Genomic DNA, 24,040 nt, shown 5'->3' on the forward strand with positions numbered 1-24,040 from the left:
CCTTTGCATGCAGGAAAATAGATGTTGTTTCTATTAACTCTTTCTTTATAAATGTATTTAGTTATTGACCCTCTAGAAACAGTTCTATGTGATGTACAGTACAATATAGCTAAAACAACCTTGTAAGTAAAGGAAAGATTTCCTCAAGTTGAAGTGGACACTTGACAATTGGACACAATCTGGATGCTTGTCTGTTAAATTTTCTTGGGATTCTCTTACATTTGTCTCCCATACAAATGCTAACCAAGCCCAAACTTGCTTAGCTTCTGAACCTAAACAAAATTGACTATGTGCTTCCACCAAAAAGGGTTATCATGTTGTAAAGCTAGTCTTCAGGAAAAACCTGATGGTATTGGTGTTGGTGTTGGTGGACAAAGTCAAATAGAAGATTTTTTTATAAAGCTTGTCATCCATTGAATTCAGCAGCAGAGAAACACTTAGGAAGGGAGGCTGTTGAATGGAGACAGCCTAGACTTTTTGCTTGGTCTGCTGTTATCTCAACCATTCCTAAATGATATACAATGGGAAGGACTTCCTGCCTTTGATCATGGAGAGGAGTAAAATTTAATAAAACAGTTCTAAGGATAGCCTTCACCAAACTAGTACCCTTCAGATGTGCTGATCTTGCAGGATTTGTAGTCCAACATATCTGAACCAGGTTGAAGAAGACTTAAAGCAGGAATCTTCTTGCAATCTGTATTTCAGTCCCCATATTTGCCTCTATTGCCTCTATTTTTTTCACATTCTACTGTTTTTCTTTCCCTTGTCTTCTCCTTTCATAATGTTCTGTGAAATTGGTTTTTTTCCTTGTCAGTGGAAGAAGCTAGAATAACAAAGGTCTGTATTTTCATTAATTTTTGAACGATTCAGGATGAATTTTGAGGACAAATAGGGCAGGGATTGTACACAGTGTAGAAAAGGCTCTTTCACCCATAACTAATTAAATAAATGTAATTAAAAATCCTGCAACGTATCCCAGGTTGCTTAGCAACAGCTGTCCTCTTCCATTATTATTCTGCTCTCTCAGGTATGATGGATCTCATTACAGTGGTGCGGCTGCATTGAATGAGTTCCACTTCTTACCTAAATATTGGCATTTACATAGTTTTTACTGAATGTATGATGGTTCTTAAAAAGGGTCATGCTTATACAATACATTTTATGCAATCTTAGTTTTCCTCAGTTTCAGGGTTACCTTGTTTTTCAGAATTATAAGAATTTATTTCCCAAACAAATATATAGAAAGGATCTCAAAACAACTTAAAAAGAAGTCCATGAATTCAGCTAATCTATATATTAGCCAGCACATGTAGCATAAATCTACCTGGTAAGACTGTATAAATAGCGATGATAATGATAATGATGATGATGATAATGATAGTAATAGTAAAGAATATAAAAAAATAACAGAGGACAGGTTAAGTAACTGCAGAATATGTAGACTTGGAGAAACTCTAGAATCATTTTCATAATATTTTTATATAATTCAATACAGCCTTCACCAACTTATTTGCATATGTGTTAGAAGTAGAACAAGTTGGTTCTGGGAGTTGTATACTCCATACAATTGAGGCCTCCTGGTCAGGAAAGGCTGACTTATTATTAGGCCTGTGCCTTCTTGTCCAGCTCTGGATGGAAATCTTTTGGGATGGTAGCATATTAGACCTGTCGAGAATATTTTACGGGGGCGCTCACAGAATGAATGGCATAAGCTATAACTTGATGTTACTAAGTTATCAGATAGTTAAACAGGTATTTATTACAAACAGATGCTCACTGGGTTTACTGGGATCAGGTACTTCCTGGGAACATTGCACATTCTCTGGCCTGCAACACAGATTTTAATCCAGGAATTCCAGGTCACAGAAAATGGATTGCAGTAGTTCAGTGGTGACGAACCTATGGCACACGTGCCAAGGTGGCACTCAGAGCCCTCTCTGTGGGCATGTGTGCCATTGTCCCAGTCCTGCTTCCCCCCGTGGCCCCCTCCTCACCAGCAGCTCCCCTGGAGAATTGCCCCGACAGCCAGAGCAGCGGGGTAGTGGGGACAAGACACTGCACTCGCACACCATCGTGCGCAGATGATGCTGTGGGGCATGGGCGAAGGGTGTGGCTGCCATGGCACTGCTGGGCTGCCTGGGCAACCTGTGGCGGGCCGTTGAGGTGGTGGGTGGCCCTGGGTGTGGGTGTGGGGTGGGGCGGGGGCAGTTTTTGGGCACTTGGTCTCTAAAAGGCTTGCCATCACTGCAGTAGTTCATGCTATTCACTTATTAGATAAGTTTGTAGGTTAAGAATTACCTGGTTTTTGTTCTGTTTTATTCAATTATCTTTCCTTTTTAGATTTTAAAGGTGATATTATATGAATGGCTTGTGTGAATAAGGAGCAAATAATTTTTGAGAATAATAACATTCATTGACTTCCTTTTCTGTTTTGGTTTTCTGCTGTATAGTGATCATTACCAGTAGTAAGCAAAGGCAGAATGGAAAAAAATAGCATGTGTCGGCTTTGTGTCGGTTAAATTGATAATTGCACATTTGTTTTTTCACTGAACTTCACTCTGATTTGTTGTCTCTACTTCTGCTCATCTGAGACCATATGTAACCATTTACATCCATATGTTTATTAGGAATAAATAGTAGAGATCTTAACGGTAAATGGACCATAGCAACTAATTAGTATTGGGGAAAACTGCATTTAGGCAGTAATTCATTGGCATGTGCTTAAAGAATGTAAGACTTCCCACTTTCATGAGTTAGGTTTATTTGAATATGAGTTAGGTTTATTCTTCACATTACTATATTGGGATGACAACTCCCATAATTCACAGCAAGTATAACTTTGGACTGTGTGTGATAATATTTCTGGGCATTGTAGTAGTAGCACATCTGGAAGAGTGGGCTAAATAAGTCTCCTTATTCTTGTTGAAATCATGTGGCATACTGTACTAAATTCTGTCTTTATCGTTCCTATTTTCCTATCATTCCAGGTAGAAGAAATTGTTGATGTAGGGTCATTTGCCCCGGAAGATATCCATGTCCCCAAAATCTACGTCCATCGTCTCATCAAAGGGGACAAGTATGAAAAAAGAATTGAGGTAACTCTTAGGTGGGTTTGGAACTGGTCTGTGAATATGGGTGCGTTTGCAAAATGTTTCCACTGGCAATATTAGTTTGAATTTGGTGATTTAAGCGAGAAGCAGGGGACAGTTTCATGTGCTGAACCCAAGTCTCCAGAGACAGGTAATCTCTTAAGTCTTGTCCCTCTTGCCTCCAGACATGCAGCACAGGCAAATCTGATCTATGCTTTGTACAAAGTCATGTGTGAGACAGCAGATAACTTAAAAAGTCATTTCCTTGTGGAACAGTGGTAATCTTTGATTCCCTTATGGGGGTATCACTCCTAAAGAATAACTTTGGCCCCAGGATGTATTTTAGGGTATGTGATACATCAAACTTGCTGATATCCGGTGGGGGGGGGGGAGAGGGAGGTGACCTCATTGGTGTCTCACTTTGAAATTGCTCTGAATTCTATGTATACTATCCTAGATTCTGTGAAAGAAATTAGACCATAAATAGAGTCATCATCTGGTACTTGTTGCAATTACAGTCAAATGATTGGTTCATAGCAGATGTCTCCCTGGCACTGTTTTTTTTTTTTTTCCTCCTTAAGAGAAGCTTACAAAAGGAAGAGATCCATGGAATGACAAAGAGTTTTGCTCTCTCTTTTTATATTTAGTAGTGCCAAAAATGTGAGCCAGTTTGGTGCAACAGTTGGGATACCAAGTTAAAAACTGAGAGACTATGAATTCTAATCCTCCCTTGGGCATGAAGGCAGCTGGGTAACCTTGAGCTAGTCACTCTCTCTCAGTCTTAGCAAAGAGACAATAGCAGCCCATTTCTGAAAAATCTTGCCAAAAAAACTGCAGGGACTTATCCAGGCAATCACCAGGAGCAAACACTGACTCAAAGTCACATGCCCACAAAAATGGTGAAAAACATTTTAATTCTGCTGAAAAACAGCTCTTCACTCTCCTAGTTTGAGAGTAGTTTTCTAATATTTCCTTCCTTCCTTCCTTCCTTCCTTCCTTCCTTCCTTCCTTCCTTCCTTCCTTCCTTCCTTCCTTCCTTCCTTCCTTCCTTCCTTCCTTCCTCTTCCCCCTTCTCCTCTCTTTTATTTTCCTTTATTTCTTTAGCCTTCACCTTTGCCTCAGTGTTGACTCCTGATGTCTGTCTGAGCAAATCCCTGCATTTTCAACTACCCTTCACTGTTTCTTTTTCCCAGGTCTGTTTTCCTTCACCCATGTGACCCCTCCTTCTTTTTCTCCTCTGTTTTGAAATGTTTTATATAGCCTGGATCACAGTTGCAGCTTGGATTGATTGGGTTTATTCAATTTTTTAATCCCCCCTGAGATCCTCCTTGGTAAATAGACAACGAAGCTTCAAGCTTCTTGTTTACTGAATTGTGGCGTGTTGAAGGGAGCAGGAACTGCAGAAAGAGTCTATAAAAACAGCATCCATTTATAAGGTGCTGATTGCATTTTCAGATAGAAATTATATTGGATGTAATATAGTTTTCCATGCCTGCTGGGTGAGGATTCTGCTATAAAGCAGATTTAACTAGGGAGCATGGCAAAGAAAGATAGCCTTTATCTTATTAAAGGAGGAATAATTGCAGTCATATATCTAGCCCAATGGCAGTTGTGTGAGTGAAATAGCCAAAGAGATACCTAAATTCTATTTATCCCATTCCCTTCCCTCCCAATAACTGTGTTAAGATATTTATGCTTTTGACATTCAAATTTCAAATAAGTAGCAGAAACCAAGAAAACAAGCTGCAGATTTAGTCCAGAACTCTTGTCCCTGGACATCACAGTAGCAGCCTGGCCATTGACCCACAACTCTGCATAAGGCATACAGGAATATTCAGGGCTCTCACAGACACCGTTCTTGCAACCATGGAGATAATAAAACTTCATTTCCCTTTTGCAATCACTGTTGAAAATCTTTTCTGCTAAATAAAACCATCTGTCTTGAATTAGACCAAGTAGTGATTTATTCCACCAGGACAATTAATGATAAAAAAAACCACAGCAATAGTCCAAAGATTTGGGTTGATGGCTGCAACTCCTTACAATAATTAAAGTGGATTATTTTGCTTACTGGCTCTTACTGTGTCAATATAAATCACTTTTAAGTTGAGAATTGCTCAAAGTCTGCCATACCTTTCTTGGGACCTCATACAGACAAACATCTGTGCAGGTGCTGTCTGTTGCACAGTTCTCCTGTATGACACCAGCACTTTGGGTAATAATGTTAATAATAATAATGGAATTATCAAATATCCAATTAATATTTGATTTATTCTTGAGTTGATCTTCCACTGAAGCTGGAAGATTTCTTACCCCTTGTAGAGAACTTAGAGGATGGCCTTGACAAAGAGAGGGAGATCTATTACCATAGCAAATAAGATAAACATGGCTTAAGTCTATACTACTGTATATAAAGATTTCTGAAAATGTATAAGGCAGACACATAAAACAGGGAGGAGGGAAACACATTCAGACTTGCAAGATTCTCTTATTACAGCCATTCTAATCAGAATAGTTTTAGGCTTATGTAGTGTCTGTTTCTTTATTTGATCTACCTTGTAGGGCCGACATTTCTTCTGTCTTAATGTAGTGATTATGTTGAGTCATAACAAATATTTCTTGGCATTTATTTTGGAGAATGAGGGTGAAAGTTGTATTGTTCATGTGTGTATGCATGTGTACATGTATTATATTTCCTTTCTGAGCTTGCATTGCAAATATTACTCTTTAAGTCTAGTACACGTTGGAACATTAATCCAAGAAGATGGGGCTCTACATCAGCCTTATCTTGAAGCCGAAGTTGGAAAAGGTTTTATATTTGCTATATTGTCTGAGTGAATAGGCTTGGATTGCTTAGAAAAAGCTTGTTGATGGGAAGAAAGAAGTAGAGTCTACATTTGAATAATTCTTAGGAATTACTCATTTTGTGTACCTCTTGCAAATAATATACTCACTTCAATCGCTGGCATTTCTTCTTGAAAAAATTCTTCTTGCATGCAGATCCCGTACAACTTCCTGGGGATCTTGAAAATTAATGAACAAATTCTGCAGTGGTCAGAAGAGCCACCCAATCACTTCCAATAAGGTCAAAATGAAGTATGAAGCCAGTTGAGTGACCGTGGACCAGTCATTCTCTGAGCCCTAGGAAGGCAAACCAAATCTAAAAAATGTTGCAAAGAGAGCTGCAAGGACGTGTCCAAGCAATTCCTGGGAATTAAAATTGACTTAAAGTCAGATACTCACACCCAGAAATTATATCAGGAAGAGAAGTCAAATTCTAAGATGTTCATTTCATGCTGAACCATGTAGCAAAAATTTGAAACCTGAGAAATATTATGAACTTACCACACATGGACTTTAAGTCTGTGTGTTTGTGGGTGTTTCCTTATTTATTTTGTTTGGGCTATGTTTTAGAGTTGTTTTCTTTTTTCCTTTCTAAATATTATACGATAAATGAAAGGATATTGGGGTAGGGTTATAGAATATAAACGATGCAATGTAATATATACTATATAGAGAGAACATATTGTATACTCTAAAAAGTAAAAAGCAAGAGGTCTTGCTGGGCTGAATTTGTCTCCTAACAGATGTTCAATTAATTAAAGTCTAGCATTATGCCTCTGCTGTTATGAATGCATGCTATGCATCATCTCCTTAGTTGCATGATGATAATAGACATGAATAATAGCATTGTCTGCATTTGCTCCTCTGCTTAGTTTAATCCAGTTCCTCTCTGCTACATTCAACATTCTGTGCAACCTTTCTTCCATTCTGTTCCTTTTGTGCAAATATGTTGTCTATTTTTAATTTTATTTAATTTTATTTAAATGCACATTTTTTTTAAAAAAAATCAAAGTTAAAAGATAAACAAACCAATAGAAAATTAGAAAAAGAAAATGGGTCAGAAAGCAATAAAAGTAAAAAGTGCAGAAAAAAATAAGGAAAACAGGAAAATAATTGTTACTATTTTGATATAGATATGGATAGAAGAATGCATCAAAGTCTTATACTAAGGTTAACATTTGCCTATGTTCTTTTGATAATCCCATATAATACCAATCATTAAATCCCAAAATCAGCTTTTCATTTCTTTCTGTTTCTCTCAAAAAGTCCAATAATGGTTTCCAAGTAGAAAAAAAATTGCCAAAATCTTTCATCAAAGCTATCAATTTAGTCATCTTTGCTAATTCCACCAGCTTCACCATCCATTCTACCATTGTATGTATTTATGAATTCTTCTACCTTTGAGTATATAAAAATCAAAATAAGCTTTCGACCTTTTTTTATTTGATATTTTTGGCATGTAGATCCCAAAAACCAACTCCAACTGTCAACTCAGAGAAAATTGCTATAAATAGTCCCGGCCACCTAATACTATTTCTTACTATTTTAAAGTACCCGAGTGTAAAGGAACATCTGTTTGTTTAAGATCTCTCTAGTGTCATTTGCTTGTTCCAAATGTCACATGGAAGAAACACCAACTTCTTGCTCTCCTTGTTTTCTTAGAGATTATCACTTCGCAAAGCTGAGGACTCCCAGAGCAAAAAGAAGAAAAGCAGTGATAATGTAAGAGAAAGGATTATCAGACGGGCAGCTCTTGAATTTGAAGATGGCATGTATGGTATCCTTTAGCTACAATGAAAGTTCTTTGCTTCCTTGTTTCTGAAGGCACAACTAAACAAGCAAAGTAGATAAAAGCTGAATGGAACCTTAACTTAATTAATTAAAGCTAATTTGGGTATCGGCATTCCTCTACTTGCCAGCAACTTCATCAGTCCGGATATAACTGTGCATCTGCAGAGTGAAAATGGCATCCTTGGTTTGGTAAGGATATAACATAGATAATACAGAAACCCATCCATCAGCCTACTCCAGCCAAGGCCTTCCAGATAAACAGGACTACAGTTCCTGTCATACCATTATGTAAAATGGGACCTGTAGTTCAGCTGAGGGCAACAATTTGTTGAAGGCTGTTGTAAATATGGCTGGGAAGGTTAATACTTATGGATGAGTCCATCAAATATATGGTTAGAATAAACATTCAATATTTGTTATTTTTGTTGAATTAGGGACCCTATCCATCTGAAAATGAAGTTGACCCTGATCTCATCAATGCAGGTAACTCTTCCCCCCCTCCCTCTGTTGCTTACATTTCTATCTTGATTTTTCATTCAGAGAGATTAGTGCAACCTATTGTCTTACTCCAGATAGAATACAAGGGGAGGACCAGGAGCAAATGTTCCGGATATAGAGATGTAGAAGCAGAAGTAGCTTTACCATAGGGGCACACTATTTTTTTTGAGTGAAAGATCTACTTGGTCTTTTAGTAATGTGTCATACACCATAAAGCTAACCCTAATCCATGGCGAAGACTAAACTTAATGCCATTGCCACTTAAATATAGTTAGTAAGATTAAATTCCAACTAAGTATTTAAAAAACTTCCTCTTCTGTCTTCTGTCATATCAAAATAACAACTTTTGCATGTTTGGGAACATTCAGAATTCACACAACATTAGGAGGATGTAGTCTACATATACCTCATATGTTTTTTTGTTGCTAGTCACATTTCTTAAATCAATCTGGAGTATCTCTAATAATTCTTAGCTATGGTCGCCAAGTTACAAAGTGAAACATCCCAAATACCATTCTTCCTCCTCTCCCATTTAGTACTGAATATCTCCATCCTGATAAACTACTATAATTATTACCTCAGTATTTTTCTCTCTAAGCTTCTCCATAGGAGATGATTCTGCCTTTTCAAAACTTAATGAAGCATGAGAAAGACTTGGTTCAAATGGAACTGGTTGAACTGGGCAGTGCTATTTCCTGGAAATTTTTCATCAGGTCTCTGACTGATTCATGATGGTTTATTGTGGAACTATTCTCACCCACAGCTTTTCCTTTTTCTTGGTGTTCTTGGATCCTTCTCTCAATTTATTTATTTATTTCTAAAATTTATATGCCGCCCAATCCCGAGGGACTCAGGGTGGTGTACAAAATTAAAACAATAATATAACAATAAAACAGTAAAATAAGTACATTCATACAGCATGTCCGATCGTATCCCGCCCCAGGCCTGCCGGAACAGGAGAGTTTTAATGACTTTCTTAAAGGCCAGCAAGGTGGGAGTAGTTCGAATCTCGGGGGGAAGTTGATTCCACCAGGTCGGAGCCACCACAGAAAAGGCCCTTCCCCGAGGGCCTGCCAGCCGACATTGTCTGGCCGACGGGACCTGAAGGAGGCCCAATCTGTGGGACCTCACCGGTCTCTGGGAACTGTGCGGCAGTATGCGGTCCTGTAAGTAACCTGGTCCTATGCCATGAAGGGCTTTAAAGGTGATAACCAACACCTTGAATTGCGTCCAGAGACCCACAGGAAGCCAGTGCAGCTCGCGGAGGATAGGTGACACGTGGGCGTACCTTGGCGCGCCCACAATCGCTCTCGCGGCTGCATTCTGAACCAACTGCAGCCTCCGAACGCTCTTCAAGGGTAGCCCCATGTAGAGCACATTACAGTAATCCAGTCTTGAGGTGACAAGGGCATGAGTGACCGTGAGTAAAGCCTCCCGGTCCAAATAAGGCCGCAACTGGTGCACCAGGCGAACCTGGGCAAAGGTCCCCCTGGCCACAGCCGATAGATGTTGTTCCAAATTTAGCTGTGAGTCCAGGAGGACACCCAAGTTGCATGCCTACACTGAGGGAGGTAAATTTACCCCCCCCCCAGGACTAATGATGGACCATCAGGTTAACCTTTGGGAGGCAAGACCCAGAGCAACTCAGTCTTGTCAGGGTTGAGTCTAAGCCTGTTCACCCCCATCCAGACCCTCACATCTTCCAGGCACCGGCACATCACGTCGACTGCTTCACTGAAAGGACACGGGGTGGAGATATACAATTGGGTATCATCCGCGTACAATTGTAGTTTATACCTCCCTGTTCGTCACCCCAACATCGATTGAGGTAGCTGCCTCATGGCTTTGACCAAGCCTTATTTTTGAAAAAAGGTCTTTAAACCAAACTTCCCGACTTCATTATTTAGTACATTCAACTACAGTCTTTCAGTTCTTTTGAACTTCAGTTTCTGTACAATATTTGTGCTAAAATAGCTGTGTTTAAAGATGAACCATGTAACTATCATTTTTTGATTCACTGGCTTCATTTCTGCATTTCAGAAAGGTAATGGTCAGCAGCACATGATCTATGGATGCCTGGACATTTGTAATACCCACACAACAAATCAAATTTAAAACATTTGATAAAAAATGCAAAGTATCAAGCGAATTTAGCACTCTCTTTGGGGCAGATGCCAAGTACTTGAAAAAGTACATGCTTTCTCATTTTGTACTCATTTTTTTCTCAAACACTGGAATAAGTACCATGAAGGTGGTATACCTTCTCTGAACGGTTTTTTGCCTTACAGTAATTATTTTTTTTTCACAGTGAGGTACTGCAAGGAAATTCTATTTAATGCAGAGGAAACGGTTTTTCTTTCTGCACTAATTAAGAATCATAATAAATAAAGTTGAAATGAGTTAAGCTGGCAGAATAAATTTCTAGTATCACCCTGGAAATTTCTCTGATTTTATGCTCAATTTCTTTTTCAGGTAAAGAAACAGTCACTGCACTGCCAGGTGCTTCGTACTTCTCTAGTGATGAATCTTTTGCAATGATTCGAGGGTTTGTAATAATTATCTTAATTTTACTAATTGTCCAAGACGCTGTCCCAACTGCTAGTTGAATTTATTAATTAACCATCTCAAAGGAATTTTAGGCTTACTCATCAAAACAGCCATGCAGATATTTGAGCTATATTAGCAACTCCAGGTTTAAAAATTGTCAGACCTACTCTTCTTTATATAAATCCTTCTATTTTATGAACTGAGCTTCTTAGTATGGATGTTTTCATAACTAAATATGCAATGCACACAAGTTATTATTTATTAGATGTTACATTTGCTTATTTATAACATTTGCTAATCAAAGTCTCTGGTACTAAGCCACCAGTGGTACTGATTGGTTTGTTATGGGCTTAGCAATTTGCATGAACCTAATCATTATGGTTTATGTATCATGGCTTAGAATTCCAGCCAGTCGTGATGTATTCAATTAATGCCACATGTTAATCTATTACTAAGTTCAGACAGACATAGTCTTCTATAAATGTCTTTGGAATTTCAGTCTTATGTTTATTCAAATACTTTTAAACAAGGAATTCTTTAATTTCACTGCTATTTAATTTTTCAATATCTTGAGGATTAAAGTAACTAGTGTGCCAGAATTCTGTTTCTGTAGTTCTTCCAATTTTGCACTGATTTTGTGCTTTGCTCTTTTAACAGGGGACATGTTGATCTAACTATGCTTGGAGCAATGCAGGTATCTAAATATGGTGATTTAGCCAACTGGATGATTCCTGTAAGTAGAATTAATTTTGTATTATTTTATTGCTGAGAATAATTTGAAGTGTGGATATATATTTTTACTAAAGATACTTTCTTAACATCTGTGTTTTGTATCATCGCCCCTCCCACTAGGACCGTGGTGGTGAACCTATGGCATGTGTGCCATAGGTGGCATGCAGAGCCCTCTCTGTGGGTACACGTGCCGTCAACCTGATCCTAGGCCTTCAGCAGGGTTTTATAAAACCTTTTTGTTTTAGGCCTCTGCCGCCATGTGCAAAATAAAAAAAAAGGTTCAATCAATCAATCAATTTCAACTTCTCGTGGGCAAAAAAAAAGATCTTGCAAAGTTGGAATTGATTGAACTTTTTAATCCCACCCAGTCTGCTGTTACCACTGCAGCCATGCCCACCCAATGGGCTACGCCCACCCAATTGGCCACGCACACCCAATGGGCTACACCCACTCGGCACCCACTTGGGTTGCAGTTTGGGCACTCAGTCTCTAAAATGTTCGCCATCACTGCACTAGGATGTCCTTAGTGTTAAGTGTAGTTCCTAATTACAGTATCAATTGATTGCTCGGCTATATCATATAAACATAAAATGAAAATTTGAAACCTGTCATTTAGTGTCAGGCTGAGGAACCAATGATTCCAGATTCTATGGGATGAGAATTCTGTCATGGTCATGATAGAAATTGTAATCCAAGACATCTGAATCACAGAGTAGAACCAAGGATTTTATAAAGTGAGAAGGGGCTAGTTAGATCCCTGCTGAACTGATGTTATGGTTAGAAATTTTTTTTATAACATTCAGTCAGAATTTGATTGATTCTGTAATTTAAATCATTTTTCCATGGAGGAAAGAACAGGTTTTGACCTTCTATGTAATATCTATTCAGATTTTTGAATGGTGCTATTTTATTATCCCCCAACCATCTTTTCTCATGGCTTAATATACCCAGTTTCTTAAATCCATCTTCATAGAATTTAATATCTAATCCCTTAGCCTTCCTCCTTGTTTGGATTTGTTCCAGTTTCTCTACATTCATCTTAGAATATGTTGCCCTGAATAGACAGAGTACTTGGTGTGTGTGTGTGTATTGGGGGGAGTACTTGGTGTGTGTGTGTGTATTGGGGGGGGCGCCTGACTAAGAAAACTAAGAATAAATCGTGTGGCAGGATGCAGAAAGGGTTTAGCTTCTACATCTGTCACATATCCATTTTTGTTTCATTTGAAGATTTAATCAACATTCCCACCTTTTCTTCATCCAAATCATTAATGAAAATATTACAGATTAAAGGACCCAGGACTAATTCTTGCATTATCCTATTTGATAATATAAGAATTTCCAATAGTGGCAAATATCTGTAGCTCGAGTGTATGATGAGGGTGAAGGTTTATTCTCTGAGCTTGTGGGTAGGTTTCTGAATGTTTCGTTACCAGGCTAGGTAACATCTTCAGCAGAGTTTAGGGGATGTCAGTGTTCTTCTGTTTATAAGGGCTTCAGGCGTGGGTGTGTCAAGTGAGGGTCTGTGATGAGTCTTGTGATGGGTCAGGTGTGAGTCATCAGTGAGTCTTGTGATGGGGAGGTTACATCAGGTGATGGTCATTGGGAGGTCAAGTGCTGGTTGGGGTTTGCGTGGGTTGGTTGAGGGTCGGTGCTGTCTCTGGTTGGTTGTGCCGTTGATTTGGATTCTGAGGGAGTTCGTAGGCTGGTCATAGATCAATGTGTCTGTTGATGGAATTGCTTGTGGAGTGCCAGGCTTTGATGAACTCATGAGCGTGGCGGGTGGTAGCGTGGCTGATGATTTTTTGGTTGCTCCAATACAAGAATTTCCCAATTTGATCAGGAACCGTTGATGAGTGCTCTTTTAGATATGATTTTCAAGCCAGCTTTGCAATCATTTAATTGTCATGCAACCCAGTCCACATTTAACTAGTTTACCAATCAATATGTAATGAAGTATTTACTTAAATAGTCTACTGAAATCAAGATAAATTATGTCTACAACATTGCTGTAATCTGTTAATGCAATTTCACAGTCAAAAAAAGAAGTGAAGATTCTGTACCTCTTCACTAAGGTGACTAACCATATACCCAGGAAATATAATTGTTTTCAGCAGAATCTCCTGTTACCCTTTTATAATTTTATTATACAGTAATCATAAGTATGAAGCATCTCCCACACTTGAGGGCTTCTTGGGATAAAGCTCTAATATATTTTCTCATTAAAAAAAAATAAAGTGCATTGATTTGAATGTTTTGTTTACCAGTTAAAGCACATTTTATTCCTTGTTCTGTGTTTTACTTATTTCCATACCTCATTCACTTCTTTCAGGCTAGCATCCAGCTATTAATTGCCAGGTTTAAACTTTAAGTGACAGGAGAAATTTAATCAATTTTCAGAGCTAAACAGTTTCATTATAAAGAGAGGTGGGGAGAAATAAACTTTAAAAATCCATTTGGCAGTTTTCTACTTGCAAGAATTCTCTTTTATTACTGTGGAAGGCTGGAGTTAAGATTCAATAAATTTCTTGCTGTGAGCCAGCAATGTGTGATATTTCACTATTGGCAGTGAAGCCTTTTCGTGCATCCTCATCTGACATCAGCTTAGCAATTCAGAGGAAAAGTAGGCTGTCTCACCCTCAAGGCTTGGCAAGGGAAGATTAAAGCTGTCTTATGATTTAGATCCTCTGGTTTCCTTGAGCTCTAACAGTAACATTAATAGAATTGCAAGGGACCTTTGAGGTCATCTAGTCCAACCCCTGCTCATGCAGAAGATCTATACTGTTTCTGACAATGGCCGTCCAGTCTCTTCTTAAAAGCCTCCACTGATGGGGCACCCACAACTTCAGAAGACAATTTGTTCCACTGGTTGTTTGTTCTCACTGTTAGGAATTTTCTCCTTAGTTCTAGGTTGCTTCTCTCCTTGATTAGTTTCCATCTATTGCCTCTTATCTTGCCATCGGGTGCTTTGGTGAATACATTGACCTCCTTTTCTCTATGGCAGCCTTTCAAGTATTGGAAGACTGCTATCATGTCACCCCTGGTCCTTCTTTCCACTAGTCTCAGTATACCCATTTCCTGCAATTGTTCTTCGTATGTTATAGCTTCTAGCCCCTAATCATCTTTATTGTTTTTCTCTGAACTCTTTCCAAAATCTCAACATCTTTTTTGTATTGGGATGACCAAAGCTGGATGCAGTATTTTAAGTGTGGTCTTATTAGGGCTTTGTAAAGTGGTATTATTACTTTGACAAAATCAGTCTGCTAGCTGCATCTTTTTTTTGTTTTTATGAATGTTGTCCAATATTCAGATTCAATAAATTAGTATAAGAGACAGGGCTTTCTCAGGACAGTAGTTCTTGACCTATAACTGCAGTTGGGACTGGTATTTCATTTGTTAAGCGATGTGGTTAAATGAATCATCACACACTGAGCTCAATTTTAAGACTGTTTTTACCATGGTTATTAAACAAGCCATGCTGTCATTAAGAGCATCACATGATTATTAAGAAAATCCAGTTTACCCCATTATATTTGATTATTGGAAGCTGGCTGGGAAGCCTACAGACTGCAGTCACATCAATGCTGCATGCTGCAACTATTGTAAATGTGAGCCAGTTGCCAAGCACCCGAATTGCAATCATATGACTGGGGGTGGTGCAACAGTTGTAATTTGAAGGATGTGCTGTAAGTCATTTTTTCAATGCCATCGTAACTCTGAACTGTCATTAAACAAATGGTCATAAGCCAAGAACTCTAATGGCCCTAAAACTAAACTCTCTTGTTAATGGAGATTCATTTGTCTCTTTTCTTATCTTTATGTATATGATTACTGAAGACCCAATTGTTCTCCCTGTATTGGTTGTAAATATAAAGAAACAGGCTGAAGCTATACAAATTCTTTATGCTTGACTATTTTTTTAAAAAAGCCTAATTGCCTTTGTTTAGCCATTGTCCCCAAATACTTTTCACTATAATTTGTGTCAACCTCAGCCAGTAATTTAGGAAGAACAGGAGTGATAATCCAAACTATTTAGGAAGGAATTTGGCTGGGTACGACTGGTCTTATTCTTGCTTGAAAAGGTTTAGAATGCAGTCAGATGCTCAAGTATCTTAAGAAAGCCCAACTGCCTATGATGATATTTGTTTCTTTTTAAAAAAAAAACATTAAAAACAAAAAAAGTATAAAATGCAAAAAAGCAAAGAAAAAAGTCAGAAAGGGGTAGGAAAAAAGCAAAATTGGAAAATATAAACAGAAGAGGAAAAGAGCTATAGAAAAAAAAGATAACTTTTGACTTTCTTCAGTATATATTAAAAACCTAAAAATCAATGACCTTTTGAACTATAATAAACCACAACAAACAGTACTTCTATCATCATAAGTAAATTTAATAATCACAAGCCAATTTTATTTCTTTCAATTTCAAACAAAAAAAAAATCAAAGAGCAGTTTCCAAGTAGAAATGAAGCTTAAATAATTTTTAATCAAAATAGTCAATTTCTCCATCTTCGCCAACTCCATTAATTTCATCAGCCATCCTTTCATTTTCATATGTGAGTTCTTCTACCTCTGTGCATACAAAGGTTTTGTCAGTGATATTTGCCTTTTCACTGGCATTTCAGATGGCATTGTAAAAATATTTTTTCATTTTAACATGTGTTCCATGTGCATAGTAGTGCAATTAGGGTTTATTAATATTTATTACTTCCCTCCAACAGAAGTCTCTCACCATGCTTAAGGCACAAGTGAGTTGCAACTACTACTGGGAGCATCTGCTTGAAAGATATTAGTCTAAATGTTACATTAAAGTGAATTAAAGAAAGATTTGAGAAGTGAATTTATGTTTGCCATCTTTTCATGTGATCTTTATTGATAAACTTGTAAAAATCAAGCAAGAAGTGTAAGTGAAGCAGATGGTATAGAACAGTAGTTCTCAACCTTTTTAATGCCACGACCCCCAACCGGTCGTAAGTCAAGGACTACTCAACTGGTTGTAAGTTGAGGACTAATCAACTGGTGCAGCACCGTTTGCAGAATGGGACTTTTGGCGGGTTCAGCAGGGCAGAGACAGCCTGGACAATTCCTATTGGGTTTTGAAAGCCAATAGAATTAGACTCTATTCAAGAGAGTCTATTCTATGGCTTTCAAAAGCCAATAGTGTAAAAGGGAGTAGCACAGCTAAGGAAAAGGGGGAAAAAAATGGCAGACTGCATTGTTTGGCGACCCCTGTGAAATGGTCATTCGACCCCAAATGGGGTCCCGACCCACAGGTTGAGAACCACTGGTATAGAATAAGCTTCTTATAAACCAAAATAATAACAGAATGACAGAGTTGGAAGGGACCTTATACCATATAGCAGGAGACTCTATATCATTCCAGACAAGCAACGGCACAATCTGTTCTTAAAAGCCTCCAATGATGGAGCACCCGCAGCTTCTGAAGGCAAGCCATCTCCAGTGACTTTGCTCCAGTGTGAATCCTGCACTTAGGAGGAAGGGTGTTCACTTTTTAAAAACCAGAAGCCCTGTAATGATAAATATTATTTTCTTACTGACTCATTCACCCTTACATAGCTAATTGAAAGCACCTGTAAGCAGGATGGAGAAAAGAAGGTCGAGCACAAACTGAATGCTGCAGATGGAGGTTTCACATCTTTTCCACACGGTTTCATCTTTCATGGGTCCCTGGCTTGTCATCACTTTGATGGATGAAGAACTGGGTAACTGTGAGTTTTAGGGCCTCTGGATCTGGAGAATCTCCATCATTACTTCTGGATAGGGTATAGTTCCCCCAGAAAAAAGTGTTCCATGGGCTGCGTGTCTTCCTGGATTCACAGCTCAGTAAACAAGTGGCAACTGTGGTCAAAGAGATCTTTGCAACAAATCAATTTTATGAGACAGTTGTACTCTTTCCTGGATTGGGAGGCTCTGATCATAGTCACTCATGCCTTAATCACTTCCCTTAACATATTGCAATTCAGTTTACATTGGTTTGTCTGGAAGAGCATTTGAAAACTGCAGCTTCTGCTTAATGTGGTAGCATGGAAAGTTTTTGATGCACCCACATTATGGCCCTGTAATACCACTGTTATATGACTTGCACTGATTTCTAGTAAGGTTCTAAGAGCAATTCAAGGTGCTGAATTGTATAGTACACAGGGCCAAGATACTTGAGGGACCAAGAGTCTGTGGTGATTTCCATCCACGCCATCAGAGTGGGCAGGGTGAACAAGTTCTAGGTCCCTTCTGTTAAATGCTGTCATCTTGTGGGACCAAGGGGACATGCCTTCCTTTCACAGCACCTGCCCTGTCGAACAGTCTCCCTCCAGAGCTTCAGATGGTCCCAACACTGAAGGCCTTAAAAACCTGACTCTTCCCTCAAGCTTAAGGGCAAGGCAGTTGGGTCTGCTATGTGTTTTTGCCTTGTGATGGTTGAGAGTTTCTTTTTTGCCTGATGTGTTTCATGGTTCTTTCTATTTTTTGTGTGGTGTGTATTCCTGTTTTTGTTCTTGCTAGTCGCCCAGGGTTATTTGATTAGGGTGGATGGTCATATACATCCATTTAGGTGCGCTGACTTCTTTTAAATGCCTTACTTGACTAGGAGCTGTTTATGTCATATTCCTAAGACCACCCTTGCTGATTCTAGGAATAAATCCAACCCTGGAAATTAGTATATCTCAGAATGCATGATGCTTTTGTAGGCTTCATGTAGCTACTGCAGCTGTCTTTTCTGGTACCTGTTGTTATTCTCAGCTCTTTCTATAGTAGTTTATTCATTTAATCAATTTATTAGCCATCTCGATCACTGAGATAGCTCTAGGCTTCATACACGTTGAAGATGTATAAAGCAGCAGAAGTGTCACACCAACAATACCATAAAACCGTCACTGAGCAGGATTCCAGATCATTCTGCTCTATGCCTGCTGGGAAATTATGTCTTTGTGGTTCTTCTGAGAACCAACAGAGTAGAGGCCATATAGGCTTTGGGAAAAAATGTCCTTCCCCACAAAGGGCTGCTACAGAGAACCTACAGATAAAATTCTTTAACAGGTTGGTTCCAAGGCAAGCTGTCTCTTCTAGGTGTTACTAGAAACTTTAGAAAAGTCTTGTAGAGCACTTTACCCCCAGAACTTTCTTTGCAGGTTTCCCTTTGCCTAAATTAATTCAGTCTATTTAGTCCCTTTTAATATTACACCTTCACACACAGATTTCCTTTCCATAATGTTTACGTAAACATTTCTTTAGCTGTGTAACATTAGGTGAAGTATTTCTCAACTTAAGACCTTAAATGAGCCTGCCCATTATAGTTGTGAGTCATGATGGTCATAGAGCAGGTCATCTATGTGGCCAACTCAATTTTATGACCAGTTTTGCAGCAGTTGTTAAGCATATGCTGTGGTCATTCCATTGTTCTCTATGGAATGTTTTTGCCCCAAACCAGAAGTAAATGCTGGTTTTAGGCAAAAACATAAATTACGGCCATGTGGTCATGGGATGCTGCAAACAACCATAAGTGCTCAGCCAGTTGCTGAGCACCCAAGAAGCAGACCTTCGAAACCAGGTTGTAAGTACATTTTGAGATGGTCTGTTGTAACTTTGAACAAGTGGCAAGTTGAGGACTATTTATAGTATGATAATTAATTAATTGAAGGGGGTCTATCATATTGAAGTACAGTCCATCTAATTAAATGTTTGAGGTTGTTGAACAGATCCAGAATTTTGAGTTCATGCTGTGAACTTCCAAGATGGCTGCTGGAGTGTTATCTCCAATCACAGATCCCTGATTTACCAGAAAGCAAATTGGTGAGGTTGCTTCTCTACCCTCCCTTATCTTCCCAGGATAATGGGAATTAATCAGAATAGAACTAGAAGGGATCTTGGAGGTCATCTAGTCATCAGGCAGGAGACCATATACCATTTTAGACAAGTGGCTGTCCAGTCTCTTCTTAAAAACCTCCAGTGATGAAGCACCTACAACTTCTGAGGGCAAGCTGTTCCACTGGTTAATTGTCCTCACTGTTAGGAAATTTCTCCTTAATTCCTGGTTGCTTCTCTCTTTAGTTCAAGCTACAGGATTTGCCCATTGGTTATTGCCCTTCTTCAAATTTTACAGAGAATTTTCTGTTTGGAACAAACTTGCTTTCAGCTTCCTTAGAAGAGGACTAGTGCCTGATTAATGCAAAAATAACATATTGCCAGGGCCTTTTTTAGATAGTTATTTTGATTTCCTTCCTGGGAAGGAAAATATAAATACATCTTGCTTAACACCTTTTGAGTACTGGTACACATTGAAAAGTGTTCTCTCGCTCTTCTTATCTCTTTTAATCAGCAACCCCCCCCCCCCAAGCATTCCCCTTCCCATCCCTTACATTTGCATACCCAGAATTGATTTTAAGCATCTACAGGATGGAACTCGGCAATAAAGGGAAAAAATTATTATACGTAGAATATGTTGGGATGATGCTAGCATCATCTGTGTCCTACAAATTAAAAGTAATAATATGAAAACATGTAAGCATAACATGTAATAAATGTAAGCAATACAAAAAAGCAATAGAATAAAATCAGTATAAATGTGAAATGTCTGTTCTTCAAATCAGCAACAAACAGGATTAATATAAACTTGTTTCTTTTTATTTAAAATCAATGAAATTTTTGAGCTGACATCTTGACTATACTGCTGCTATAAATTGGCTGATACACTGAGCCTTCAAACAAACAAGCAAATCTTAGATTATGCATCTCAAATGTGAAATTATATCTGCTTTAAGACAATAGAAAGTTTGTCATTTGCCTGTTGACTTTACTTCCTCATATTGAAATGTGTCTAGTAGTGATCCACTTCCCTTTGTCCCCTTGAGACAAAGGGAGTGCTCTTAATATTTGGAAGAATTAATCTTAAAAAACCAAAGCTTTTGAGATACTTTTTAATTTCCTTCCTTCCTTCCTTCCTTCCTTCCTTCCTTCCTTCCTTCCTTCCTTCCTTCCTTCCTTTCTTTCTTCCTTTCTTTCTCTAGGGAAAGATGGTGAAAGGAATGGGTGGTGCCATGGATTTGGTGTCTAGCGCAAGAACTAAGGTAGTAGTGACTATGGAGCACTCAGCAAAGGTAAAAAAAACGGGTTTTTTTTGAGTAAAATTGTGTATTGCTTCTATTCTTTACGTACTCTATAGACAGTTTCTCTCTATATTATGGTATTGTAGAGGAGAGATGTGTTAGCTTGTTGAAGTCAAAAATCAGGAGTTCATTCTACTCCAGATTCTCAAGATAGCCTTGGTAAGCTCCTGAATGTATGGACATGATAGCACAGAAGGAGATAGTTTGGCCTTCTGCAGCATAGCATGGTTTTTTTTTAATTGAAAAGTTTTATAAAAATTACAGTATACACCCCAAAACCCACCCACCCTAACCCCTCTTCCCTCCCCCACTTCCCAGAGTTGAGTACAGGGTTACAAATATAATAATTAAACTCTAACTAACATTAACCAACTATATAAATAACCAAGTCCACAATGTGCTTTAACTCCCCTTTAAGATAGGTATAAACAAATTAAAAATAAACATAATAATATAAACAAGTCAATATTATTAAACAATACAATATCCAAATTGTTAAACAATACTAATACTAAAAATAATAATAAAACTAATAAAGATTCAACTATAATAAATTATTAATAATAATAATACTCTAAAATTTACTCATAAACTAAATGGAACTTTTTAGTCCCATATTTATTCTGAATATAATCTATCCATCTTCTCCAGACCGAAATGTATCTTTCTTGTGAATGATCCTTCAAGTAATTAGAAATTTTCGCCATTTCTGCTAAATTTGACACTTTAAGCGTCCATTCTTCTATAGTAGGCAAACAATCCTTCTTCCAATATTGCCCTACCAATACCCTTGCAGCTGTTATCAAATTCAACATCAAATTAATTTTTTTAGCATCACAATCTACAGTAACACCCAATAAAAATAATTGTGGAGTAAACTTTATCTTTCTCTTAAAAATCTTTTGAATGTTCCACCAAATCTTAATCCAAAAAGCTTTTATATTTCTACAAGTCCACCAGATATGAAAATAAGTAGCATCCAAGCTACCACATCTCCAACATTTGGGCTGTAAATTAGGATACATACAAGACAACTTTTTAGGATCCAGATGCTATCTATAAAACATTTTGTAAAAATTTTCTCTTAAATTTTGGGCCTGGGTAAATTTTACATTTCTAACCCAAATTATCTCCCATATATCCAATGGAATCGGTTCTTGAATATTTTGGGCCCATTTTACCATACAATCTTTAACTAAATCCATTTCCAAATCCAATTCTATTAAAGCATTATAAATTCTCTTCATATATGCTCGATTTTGATCTTTAATCTGTCTTACCAAATTCTCATCCATTAAGGTAATACCAATCTTTTGATCTAACTTCCACCTAACCAACAATTGATTATACTGAAACCAAGACTGTACAATATTTTCTTGCTTTAACTCAACTAACGGTTTTAATTGCCAATCATTCCCTACCAATCTAAGTAGTTCCTTATAAGAAATCCTATCCAAATTCACACCCATAGATACCTCCTCTATCACGTGTCCAGGAATCCCCCAGATTGGTATTTTATAATTTAATCTATAATAATACTTCTTCCAGACACGCAATAAAGCACTTCTTAAAATATGAGATTTAAAAGCCTGGTCAACTTTTTTGTTATAAATTAAGTATGCATGCCACCCATATAATAAATCCCATCCCTCAAGGTGAAGTATACTTTTATTTGTTAAATTAAGCCAATCACTAATCAGTGTTAAAACCACCGCATCATAGTATAATTTCAAATTAGGCGCCTTAAGTTCTCCTCTTTCCCGTGCGTCTTATAAGATCTTAAATTTAATTCTTGTTTTTTTCCCCGCCCAAATAAATTTATTAATATCCTTCTGCCATTCATCCAAATTGGCATCTTTTTTCAAAATAGGTATCATTTGAAACAAAAAAAGAAACTTTGGTAGAACATTCATTTTAACAGCTGAAATTTTCCCCAACAAGGATAATTGTAAGTTTTTCCAATTGTTTAAGTCCTTTTGTACTTTTAACCATAATATCTCATAATTATTTTTATACAATTTTACATTAGAGGCTGTAATATATACTCCCAGATATTTAACCTTTTTCACTATTTCAAAACCTGTCAATTTAACTAACATTTCCTTTTCCTTCATAATCATATTTTTAGATAATATTTTAGTCTTATTATTATTTACCTTAAAACCAGAAACTTTCCCATACTGAGTTATAATTTCCATCAAGTCTATAACCGATTGAATCGGTTGAGATAGTGTCACACCCAAGTCATCCGCAAAAGCTCTCAACCTATAATCATTCTTTTTTATTTTTATTCCCTTTATTATAGTTGATTCACGAATTTTAATCAGTAAAATCTCCATTGTTAAAACAAACAACAATGGTGACAATGGACATCTCTGTCTTGTACCCTTTTCAATTTTAAATGCCTCTGTTAATCCTCCATTAATTATAATTTGTGCCAGCATGGTTTTGATGTGTTGTGTGTGCACCCTAGTATAACTGGAAAGGGCCAGGCTACAGAAAACTGAAATTAATTTGTTAAAACTTATTAATGGCACAGTAGAAATTAGTAGCATTGAGAACAGGAAATGCAAGGATTAAAGTAGTCTGATTTTACAAAACATTTTGTGAGCAAGTCCTATTTTATGTACAAAATGAACCTAGCCTGTACAGATACCAAAATCCTCCATGAAAACTTCAAGAGTAAATGAAGAGTTGTACTGTATTTGTAGCATTTGAAAAGTAATGTGCTTCTGATTTTGAAGCAAGTAGTACTCTTGAAAGATTATGATTTATTGGAGTGAAATCTGTGTTCTTTTGCAGGGCAATGCCCACAAAATACTGGAAAAGTGCACTTTGCCGATTACTGGTAAAGAGTGTGTGGATCGCATCATAACAGAAAAGGTAAAGTACTTGGTTTGGTTACTTTTAGTTCAATTCCTTTCTCACATAACCTAAAGAACGTGAGAGGGGGGAGCCTTATTATCTTCATAACAACCCTGCAAAACAGAGCAGGCAATAAATTGCCCAACACAAGCCCTTGAATAATAATATTCAAATATTTTGCTCAAGTTACCATTTTTATCTTAGTATCAGAAAATAAGGGCAAATGTCTGCATTTTTGACTGTGTTATTCTCCAGTACAGGAGATGGAGAATCCACCGATGGGTTTTCTCTGACTGCCTGCTCTTGAGACCAAGTAGCCAAATTTGACACGCCCCCTCTTGCCAGGGGATCCATTCTTAACTTGGTCTCAGCTCTTGCAGACTCGTGTTGGCTTGGCTCTCAGAGATTTCAGGTTAGTCAAAGCAATTCATTGGTGGATTCTCCCTAAATTATTGGCTTTTAAATTGGCTACCTTCTTTTAACAATTTCCCCACAGGCACTGAGATCATTTCTGATCTCAAGTTATTTGAAAGGTGGTGTGTGTGTGTGTGTGTGGGAAAT

General features: G+C 37.7%; 1 protein-coding gene across 1 annotated transcript in view; it reads left to right on the top strand.

The window, feature by feature from the left end:
- Positions 1-24,040, top strand: part of OXCT1 (3-oxoacid CoA-transferase 1) — a 65,215-nt gene that overhangs the window by 34,027 nt on the left and 7,148 nt on the right. Inside the window, exons 8-15 of the mRNA XM_039331838.1 lie at positions 2,988-3,095; positions 7,596-7,710; positions 7,819-7,913; positions 8,159-8,207; positions 10,695-10,767; positions 11,427-11,502; positions 20,516-20,605; positions 23,417-23,497. Coding sequence (XP_039187772.1) covers positions 2,988-3,095; positions 7,596-7,710; positions 7,819-7,913; positions 8,159-8,207; positions 10,695-10,767; positions 11,427-11,502; positions 20,516-20,605; positions 23,417-23,497 — 687 coding nt within the window. The remainder of the gene's footprint in view (positions 1-2,987; positions 3,096-7,595; positions 7,711-7,818; positions 7,914-8,158; positions 8,208-10,694; positions 10,768-11,426; positions 11,503-20,515; positions 20,606-23,416; positions 23,498-24,040) is intronic.

Source organism: Crotalus tigris, unplaced genomic scaffold, assembly GCF_016545835.1.
Source record: "Crotalus tigris isolate CLP2741 ecotype Arizona unplaced genomic scaffold, ASM1654583v1 scf7180000024438.362428, whole genome shotgun sequence".
Taxonomy (NCBI): domain Eukaryota; kingdom Metazoa; phylum Chordata; class Lepidosauria; order Squamata; family Viperidae; genus Crotalus; species Crotalus tigris.